This window comes from Triticum aestivum, chromosome 6B (assembly GCF_018294505.1).
Source record: "Triticum aestivum cultivar Chinese Spring chromosome 6B, IWGSC CS RefSeq v2.1, whole genome shotgun sequence".
NCBI lineage: Eukaryota > Viridiplantae > Streptophyta > Magnoliopsida > Poales > Poaceae > Triticum > Triticum aestivum.
Window position 1 is genome coordinate 165,719,601 of NC_057810.1, and position 10,740 is coordinate 165,730,340.

A 10,740-nucleotide genomic window follows, 5' to 3' on the forward strand; every position below is an offset into this window, starting at 1 on the left:
CTCTCCCGAGAAGCTCTGCTGGATCGTGAGTTCGTGGGACGTCGCTGAGCTGAACGTGTGTAGAACTCGGAGGTGCCGTGCGTTCGGTACTTGGATCGGTCGGATCGTGAAGACGTACGACTACATCAACCGCGTTGTCATAACGCTTCCACTTACGGTCTACGAGGGTACGTAGACGACACTCTCCCCTCTCATTGCTATGCATCACCATGATCTTGCGTGTGCGTAGGAATTTTTTTGAAATTGCTACGTAACCCAACAATAGGTTCACTAGTTACATCTTTCTCGAAAGCAGGTAGTGGCATGGACAAATTACTGTTGGGTAACTGGCATAATAGTGGTAATTTATAACCATGATCATTCATGGCATAATTTACTAGAGGCATTACGTCTGTGAGAATTAGAGTGTTAATCCAACTGCATATAGTACTATTACTCCACCCCAAGACCGCTATCCAGCATGCATCTCAAAGTATTAAGTTTACAAGAAGCAAAGTAACACAATAAGCAAGATGACATAATGTAGACAAGAAAAAATCTAGCAATAAGATTAAACCCTGTTGTTTTATCCTTAGTGGCAACAATACAAAGACGTGTAGAGTTGTATTAACGAGCTGCTCACCTCGTTCGGCTTGTTATAATTAAGCTCATCATCGTTAAGCTCGTTATCATTAAGCTTGTTAATATTAATGAGTTAAAACCTCTGTTCAGCTCGCTTCATTATGGGCTTGTTATGCTCGCGAGTTTCATGAGTGCTCGTTAAGGTAATAAACAACACAGAAGAATCCCATGATCCCATAACAAATTTACAATAAAATAAATTAAACAAGGACGGTAAGGTAACAAAAACCACAGAAGAATCCCATGATCCCATAAAAAATTCAGAAGACATAAATTTAACAAGGATGTTTGCGTCCTGGCGGCTGGCTCCTGGTTGACTCTAGGGTCTCCTGGCGGCTAGCTTCTAGGTCAGGAAGAAGTGCCGAAGTGGACTGGGGTGCTAGGCCCCTAGGATGGGCTAACTAGCAACTCCTTTTGTTAGTGGGCTAATTTGAACTAGTGGTCTCATGTCAAACCTTTTAAAATTAGCGAGCTAAACGAGTTAGCTCATGAAACTTGTTTGCTCGCTTGTTAAGCTCGATAATCTTAACGAGCAAAAAATATTTTTCGGCTTGGTTCATTAACTAACGAGCACATGTTGAAACGAGCCGAACTATCAAGCGCTCGTTATGCTCGCGAGTTTCGAGCTTTTCGTCCAGCCCTAAAGGCGTGTCTCCTCCACGTCTCCGCCTCGGTCCCCTCATCTCCCCATTCGGTGACCTCTTCGGGGTCAGTGGAGTGGGAATCGTCCCTTTTCAGTTTTCTTAGTTCTTCCAGGTCCTTTGTTTTCGTTATAGTTGTTTCCCTGACAAAATCGATGAGATGGTAGTGATGATGACATGTTGAAATGAGATCTCTCTGGCCTCTCCCTTACATCATGATGTTCGATCCAGCTTTATGCAATCGGTGTTGTGAGATCTATTATCTCTCTTGATATGTCAGAAGTTGATATACTTCCTCCATTCAAATGAATAAGGCGCGCACACTTCTAAATTTGACCGTAAGTTAGATCAATAGTGTATATTTTGATGACTTAAAACTAGACCATTGAAAACTTTTTTTCAATATGAATTCAACGGAATAATTTGTATCAACATATAATCCCCATTTAGTTGGTCTAATTTATGATCAAAGTTAAATTTTAAAATTTGTGCACGTTTATTCATTGCGACGGAGGGAGTATATCAATTAAGGGAAGCCGTTGATTGGCTTTTGGTTTCTCCAGCCCTCTTGACTCGAAATAAAAAGAAATGAAAAAATCCACCCAATTCTGTGGTAGGCCTTCATCGGACGCACAAAGACTCAAATAGCCTTCCCCCTTTTCACCGGTCATGACTTGTGAGCTTTGACGAGGTGGTGGATGGAATGGCCTCGCCGTCGTCCCCTAGCCGCCGGCTCGCCGGATCCCTAATCCTGCGGCCAGGCGCGGAGGGGTCTCTGATCCCGGGGCTCCCGGACGACGTCGCGGCCGTCATCCTCTGCCTGCTCACGTTCCCCGACCAGTCCCGCCTCCGCGCCACCTCCCGCGCGTGGCGGCTCCTCCTCTCCGCCGCGACGCTTCTTCCGCTCCGCCGCAGCCTCCGCCTGCCTTCCCGCCACCTCGTATGCCTTTTCCCCACCGACCCATCCCTTGCCTCCCCCATCCTGCTCGACCCCGCTGCCCCCACCGCCTGGTGGCCCCTCCCGCCGATCCCCTGCTCGCCGCAGCTATACGGCCTCGCCAATTTCGCCGCTATCGCCGTCGGGAGCCACCTCTACGTCCTCGGCGGTTCTCACTTCGACGCCCGGAGTTATCCCCTTGGCCACCCCTTGCCCTCCGCCGCCGCCTACCGACTCGACCTCGCTCTCTCTCGCCACCGCTGGGAGCGCCTCCCGGACATGCACATCCCTCGCGGGAGCTTCGCCTGCGCTGCCGCGCCCGGCGGCGGGGTTGTCGTCGCCGGCGGCGGGTCCAGGCACCCGATGCTCCCCTCCTCTGGCAGTCGCACAAGCAGCACCGAGTGGTACGACGCCGCCACGCGTACCTGGAATATGGCCACGGCGATGCCCCGGGAGAGGGCTGGGTGCGTGGGATTCGTGGCGCACGGGGCAGGGGGTGTGGGAGAGGATGAATTCTGGGTGATGGGCGGGTACGACAGGTATACCACAGTGGGGGGAGTGGTGCCGAATGACCTCTACTGCCGGGACGCCATGGCGCTAGGACTGTGGAGCGGCAAGTGGAGGGAGATTGGGGATATGTGGGTGGAAGGGGAGAGACGTCGACTCGGGCCAGTGGCCGCCATCTCTGCAGAGGATGGGAAGGTTACAGATGTGTTCATGCTCGACGGAGACGATATCTTCAGGTCAGGCAATTTATCTCCAATTTGCTTGTAATTTGCCACAATATTAAGTATACACGATCCTGTTTGTCTTGCTTCAGTTTGTAGTTTATAGTTCGTATTATTGTGTTATTGTTTCCTTAATGCGTGGTTTCAATTATTTGTAGTTAATATAGTTTGTTTTTCTAGATGGTGGTTGAGTATACATGTCTGCCTATTTCACTGTAGTGATCGAATGTACTAGTTAATCTCGTGTGGTTCATCAATGAAGAGTTTGGACAGATACATAGTAAAATTGTTATTGTTTCACCTTGCTCTTCTATTTGGCCATGCAATTAGTTTATTTTGTGCTGAGTATGTGACAGTTTTGATGACAGACTAGTGCTTCTTATCCATATAAAATGCAATTAACATGTTTGTAACATGAAAGAATACCTTGGTACTTCTCCCTCCCTTTTGTACTTTCACAACTTGTTCTTAACATTGACACACATTGTCTTCTGCTCTTGCTTTGTATGAGACTTAGATCACCATGTGCACACTATCTTGTTACTCGGTTTTAAGCCAACCTGAATGATGTTCTGACTCAATGTATTGGAAAGCAGTAAATATCGGCTTTGATAGGTTGCCTCATCCTATGCTTATTAATGCCTGCTGTTCGCAACGATAAAATACTTGCAACCTGGGGTCTTTTGACCAATAATTTAACGGTCAAAGTTTTACTGAAATGCTTTTGGTGTGACATTGACATATCAATTTATTTGATTTTCAACTTGTTTTTATCAACTGCTATGAGATGCTTTCCATGCTGTAAATGTAAACAACTTAAAACTGGAACTTGCTTGAACAGGTACTAAATTTCTTCTGTAATCTACAAGTACCTATGTACCAGGGCGTTATGAATTTGGAATAGTAGCATAACATTTATGAAGATTTTACTTTTATTATTATGTCTCTAAAATCTGTTAAATCTAATGGCACTTCCCTTGTGCATTGTGTTCCAGTTCATTCACTAGATGACAAAATGGCAAACACCGCGAGCATTGAACTAAGAATGAATCATATTACTTAGAACTTTGGGGAGTGCCACCCTAACTTGCATACTAAGTTTGCATCAGATAATTTTCATGTTAGAAGATAATATAGTCTTGTCTAGTTGTCTGTGTTAGCGCAACTCCAAACAAGAATCACAAGGGACCCCAAGAATTCTCGGTATACTCTTACTCCAATCCCCAATCCCCAATTGAACGTGCTTCAAAGATTTGTTCCACTTCTGGAAAGACCTTGCATTATGTCACTAGATCTTGTTTTTTCATATAGTATAAACGCGACTAACCTATCTCCCTTGTATAGGATTTCTCCATAATGACCACTAACAGTTGCTCCTATAGCGGCCAGATAAGATTTAGCTGCTCTTATAACAAAGTGAAGCCATATTTACAATGAAAATTTGACCAGATCCGTAGAAATTTTCATTCCCAACTACATAATAGATTATTGCCTTAGTAACATCATATGTTTGATACATGAGTACATTGGTGCACATTTTAGCAACTTCAGAGCAGTTGTTTTTGGGGCTTGCTGTGATATTTGTGGATATTCTACCGCCAAATGTTGACGTCCAGTCTGGCTAATTGGTGTTGTCGTGCTGTGATAGCAATTAGAGGGATAATCATGGTAGATTGAGAGAATTGGGGGAGACGATAATTATTACTGGATAGTGGATGCACAATGAGATTAGGATGCTATTTGATCGCCTAAGTATTCAACTTTGATAGGTACTTATCGCCATATTGTGATAAGACTTCCATTGAAGTCCGTGTTGCACAGGAGCTTCTAGGCTGTCGGGTGTTGTTCTTTGGGACTGTGCTAGACAACGCCGACGAAGTATTGGTGCCTTCGCATTTGCTCCCGTTGACCTTCCTCTTCGTGTTGTTTGTCCACCACGATCCCTCTTACAGTAATGGACCTGGTCGTGTCATATATAAAGAGGGGCCCTTGGGCTAGGGGACTACCAAGACCGGTGGGTGTAGAAGGTGGCTTTGGACAGCAAAAATGTGGCTCATTTCTGCGTGTATAGAACTGGCTCGAGAGTACTGGGTAAAGCTAATGTCTCGCTAGTATCGTAGTTGACAGATCAGTTCTCAACTGAAAACTGTGCAGAAATGCCAAAGTCACAACTTGGAGGTGGTGGGTGGATTTGCTCAGAAGTCCCGAACCTATACTGTGATCTACTAGAGAAGCAAGCCAATAACTGTTCAGAAAGTGCCGTGTAAAATGCTAGAGCATCTCCTACAGATGATGTAAAAGCTGGTGCCCAAAAATGGTTTTAGGGCAGGAGAGAAGTTTTTTGGTCACAGAAAATTATCGTCGGTAACAGTGCTGCCCTAAAAATTTGGCTGTCTTCAACTATCAAACATTTTAAAAGCATGTACAACACAAGATATCCAAAACAAATAATATCAGACTCATGTCAAATTAATCCAAAACAAATAAAACACAAATAGTACTTAATTATTGCATAGTTTCACAACATCAAATTGAACAGCAAATTGTTCATCAAATGTAACACAAGGTTCATCACACATGACATGAAACATAGAGGTAGAACTAGTGATCTTGTTGCTCATTCCATGTCCACCACTCCTCGATGAGATCTCTTTGAAGATCTTCGTGAGTATCCGCATCTCAAATGTCATGGTAAACTTGAAAAAAGCGCCGGATGTGGTCTTCCCTTCTACGCGGATGCATCGGCTTTCCGATCAATTCATATGAGTGATTCAAATCTTTCCACACTCATGCTCAATGATCATGTTGAGCATGATCATGGCGGTTGTCATGATGTAGCAAAGGATTTCTTAATCCCAAAACCTAGCCGGTCTTTGCACTCTCCACATCTTTCCTAGCAACTGCTTGAGCATTATGGAATTGAAGTTCTTCCTTACCTTGGGGGCTTAAAATTGGCTTCATAAGGTTGCCCACTTCAAATATATTCCATTCGCTAGGTAGTAGTTCATGTTGTATGTGCGGCCATTTGCTTGAAACTCCACCAGCAGTGATTCCCCATTGGCTAGCCGTGCAAAGAGTGGTGGTCGCTGGAGCACATTGATGTCATTGCAAGATCTAGGCATCCCAAAATATGCATGGCAAAACCATGTCTCTGTAGTAAAACTGACCAAGCGTATATGTTTGATTCCATCTCGCTTACAGAACTTCCTAGATCATTTGTTGTGTAGGTTTATTATATCTTACATCATTTCCTATACCTACCTTGATGTTTTCTTTGAGTCCAAAACATCTGGTTCCTGCGGTAGGTTAACCAACATCAACCTATGCCCCTGCTGAAGCCATGTTGTCCATTTGTCACTCGTAAGTGACTGTCGAAAGGCAATATTCAGTGGTACCTCAGCCGAAATGGTTGCTATGGAAAATGTTTCTTCTGAATGATGTTTGTAAAGGGAAGCAACTCAGGCTTTCAAGGAGATGGTCATTAAGGAGGGCCCTTGGGAGGAAGGAGGTGATGCAGTCAATATGTGGATGAAGATGGCGATTTGCATTCGTAAGGTGGCTTCAGAGGAGTTTGGAGTGTCCAGGCGAAGAAGCGAAGCTGAAGATACCTGGTGGTGAAACAATGATGTCTAGATGGCTATTAAGGAGAAGAAAGATTGTTTTAGACGCCTACACCTGGATAAGATTGCAAACAACATAGAGAAGTACAAGGTGGCAAAGAAAGCCGCAAAGCGAGGTGTGAGTGAAGCAAGGGATCGGGCGTACGAGGACCTCTACCAGCGCTTAGGCACAAAGGAAGGCCAAAGGGACATCTATAAGATGGCCAAGATCCGAGATAGAAAAACGAGGGATGTCGACCAAGTCAAATGCATCAAGGACAAAGCAGACCAGCTCCTGGTGAAGGGCGAGGAGATTAAGCATAGATGGCGGGAGTACTTTGACAAGTTGTTCAATGGAGAGAATGAGAGCTCTACCATTGAACTGGACGGCTCCTTTGATGATACCAACAGGCGTTTTGTGTGGCGAATTTAGAGTTTGAGGTCAGGAGGCTTTAAAAAGGATGAAAGGAGGCAAGGCGATGTGCCCTAATTGTATCCCCGTTGAGGTGTGGAGAGGCCTCAGAGGGACAGAGGCATAGTGATAGTATGGCTAAGCTTTTCAAACTCATTTTTTAGGCAAACAAGATGCTAGAAGAATGGAGGCGGAGTATATTAGTACCAATCTTCAGACCAAGGGGGATGTTCAAAGTTATACTAGTTACCATGAAATGAAGCTGATGAGCCATACAATGAAGCTATGGGGGAGAGTCATTGAGCACCGCTTAAGAAGAGTGACAAGCGTGACCAAAAAATCAGTTTGGTTTCATGTCTGGGAGGTCGACCATGGAAGCCATTTTCTTGGTATGACAACTTATGCAGAGATACAAGGAGCAAAAGGACCTATATATGGTGTTCATTGACTTGGAGAAGGCCTATGATGAGATACTGCGGCATGTCATGTGGTGGGCCTTGGAGAAACACAATGTCCCAGCAAAGTACATTACGGTCATCAAGGACATGTAGGATAGTGTGGTGAAAAGTGTTAGAACAAGTGATGGCGACATTGATGACTTCTTGATTAAAATAGGACTACACCAAGGGTCAGCTTTGAGCCCTTATCTTTTTGCTTTGGTGATGGATGAGGCCACAAGGGATATACAAGGAGATATCTCATGGTGTATGCTCTTTGCGGATGATGTGGTGCTAAGCGATGATAGTCGGATGTGGGTTAATAGAAAGTTAGAGTTATGGAGACAAACCTTGGAATTGAAAGGTTTTAGGCTTAGACATGAGGTGCGGTTTCAGTACTACTAGGCACGAGGAGGAGGTTAGCCTTGATGGGCAGGTGGTACCTCAGAAGGACACCTCTCGATATTTGGGGTCAATGCTAGAGAAAGATGGTGATGCCGATGAAGATGTGAGCCATCAAATCAAAGCCGGATGGATGAAGTGGTGCCAAGCTTCTAGTGTTCTCTGTGATAAAAGAGTGCCACAAAAGCTAAAAGGTAGGTTCTATAGGATGACGATTTGACCCGCAATGTTGTATGGTGCTTTGTTTTGGCCGACTAAAAGGTGACATGTTCAACAGTTAGCTTTAGCGGAGATGCGCATGTTGAGATGGATGTGTGGCCACACAAGAAAGGATCAGGTCCGGAATGATGATATGCGGGATAGAGTTGGGGTAGCACCGATTTAAGAGAAGCTTGTCCAACATCGTCTGAGATGGTTTGGGCACATTCAGTGCGGGCCTCCAGAAGCTCTAGTGCATAGCGGACGGCTAAAGCGTGCTAATAATGTCAAGAGAGGTCTGGGTAGACCAAACTTGACATTGGAGGGGTCCGTAAAGAGAGATCTGAAGGACTGAAATATCACCAGAGAACTAGCCATGGACAGGGGTGGGTGGAGGTTAGCTATCCATATGTCACCATGAGTTGGTTGCGAGATCTTATGGGTTTCTGCTCTAGCCTTGTTGCTGGTGTTGTTGTTGTTGTTGTTGTTGTTGGTGGTGGTGGTGGTGATGGTGGTGATGGTGGTGGTGGTGGTGGTGGTGCTGGTGCTGCTGCTGGTGCTGCTGCTGCAGACTGGGCTGTGTGTCTCCAAACCAAGTGTCTTCCCAAAATGTTGTACTCATGTCATTACCAACAGAAAACATTCCCTTGCTAAAAAGTCGTCCTTGACCCTGACCAAACCTTTCCAAAAAGGCGAGTTCATACTTCATAGCCTTTACTGTCACCTGAGACATTGTTTTCCAATGTAAGTTCTATTATGTACAAAATCTTGTCATACCACCTGAGACACCGAGAAGCTTGTGTCATAGAAAGATGCTTCTCGTGAAGAACGCCTTAGAACAACTCCAACACGCCGACCCAAACGGACATCGCTTTTGTCCGCTTTTTGTTCGTTTGGGTCGGCCGCCCGCTCGGCGTCCGCCAGGTTTGAGATTTGGGTCGGCAATGCGCCCAACGCACTGACCCATATTTGTCGCCCATATTTGTCGGCGTGGACGGCTGGCCGCCCTTTTTCAACAAACATGCACAAATTTTCACAAGCAAACATATAGTTTCAAACCAAAAAAATAGCGTAGTTTACAAACCGAATAAAAATAAAATAGTGTCACATAGTTTTGCAAGCCGAATAAAAAAGATACATCTATTGGTTGCCAACATGAGCCCACATATGCTCAACCAAATCATTTTGCAATTGCATGTGAGTTTCCCAATCACGCATGTCATGATGAAATTGGGTGAACTATTCAAACGTTGCCGCTCCTCCATGCTCAGGCACAACATTCTCACCCTGAAACTGAAACCCTTGATCGTAGAAACATTTCGGGCGCTCATCTTCTACGATCATATTGTGCATGATCACACAAGCAGTCATCACCTTCCACAGCTTCTTCGCGCTCCAAGTCCTAGCAGGATACTGAACGATGCCCCATCGAGATTGCAAAACACCAAAGGCACGCTTGACATCCTTCCTAGCACTTTCTTGCTCTTGGGCAAATCTTTTCCTCTTCTCTTCGATAGGGTTGGGGATTGTCTTCACAATAGTGGTCCACTGAGGATAGATACCGTCACCTAGGTAGTATCCTTTGTCGTAGTTGTGGCCGTTGATGGTAACATTCACCGGTGGGCTGTTGCCTTTGGCAAGCTTAGCAAACACCGGCGAGCGCTGAAGCACGTTGATATCATTGTGTGATCCTGCCATGCCAAGGAAAGAGTGCTAGATCCAAAGATCTTGTGAGGCCACGGCCTCAAGTATGACAGTGCAAGCCCTGACATGGCCCTTATACTGCCCTTGCCAAGCAGAAGGGCAGTTCTTCCACTCCCAGTGCATGCAGTCTATGCTGCCAAGCATCCCTGGGAATCCTCTGCTGGCATTCATCGCCAACAAGCGGGCTGTATCTTTAGCAGTCGGCTCTCTCAAGTACTCAGGGCCAAACACAGCAATCACAGCCCTGCAGAACTTGTACATGGAGTCTAGACATGTAGACTCGCTCATACGGACATACTCATCAATGAGATCACTGGGCACTCCGTATGCAAGCATCCAGACGGCTGCAGTGCATTTCTAATAAGATGAGAAGCCAATCTTTCCAACGACATCCTCTTTGCACTTGAAATAGTCATCGTATCGACTACCCCCTCTCTAATACGGTTGAAAAGATGCCTACTCATACGGAGACGCCGTCGGAATTTCTTGATGTTTGAACAACGGGTTGGTTGTGTCATAGTCCTTCCAAAGAAGGAAATGGCCGCTCTCTCGGTTGCGATTCAACGCCGGAAGGTCCCCCGGGATGGAGCCACGGAACAACGGCTGTTGGCTATTAAGGTGGTGATGGACCAACACGGCAGCCAAGATCTCCTCCTCATCATCTAACGAGGAATCGTCTGAGTTGCAAAGGAAATTGTGGAAAAAGAACTCATCGACGGAGTCCATTTTGTACCTTGGCAAACTGTCGAACATCTTGCGGGCGTTGACTAAGGAGCCTGCCGGCAAGGAGACGCGCGCCTCCCTTGGACCAGGTGGCTGCCCTGGAGGCGTTCGACGAGCGTGCCGGCGTCAGGCCGGAGGAGCTGGCCGGGGAGGCGAGGCGGCTTCCTGCTCACGTTGGCGTCGGGTGGGGGTGGGAAGCTTCGGTGCCCCAGCAGTGAGACGGTGGGGGGGGCGACGTGGGAGGTGGCGGCGGTGGCGGCGTTGGGGGGAGGTGTGTCGGCACCGGCTGCTGGCAGAGGCGCCGGAAATGGGTGGCGGCGGCGACGCGGGGGAGGTGG

General features: G+C 46.4%; 1 protein-coding gene across 1 annotated transcript in view; it reads left to right on the forward strand.

Moving 5' to 3' along the window:
• Positions 1–1,883: 1,883 nt before the first annotated feature.
• The window catches only part of LOC123136377 (F-box/kelch-repeat protein OR23), a 12,089-nt gene continuing 3,232 nt past the window's right edge, over positions 1,884–10,740 (forward strand). Inside the window, exon 1 of the mRNA XM_044555739.1 lies at positions 1,884–2,942. Coding sequence (XP_044411674.1) covers positions 1,966–2,942 — 977 coding nt within the window. The 5' untranslated portion in view covers positions 1,884–1,965. The remainder of the gene's footprint in view (positions 2,943–10,740) is intronic.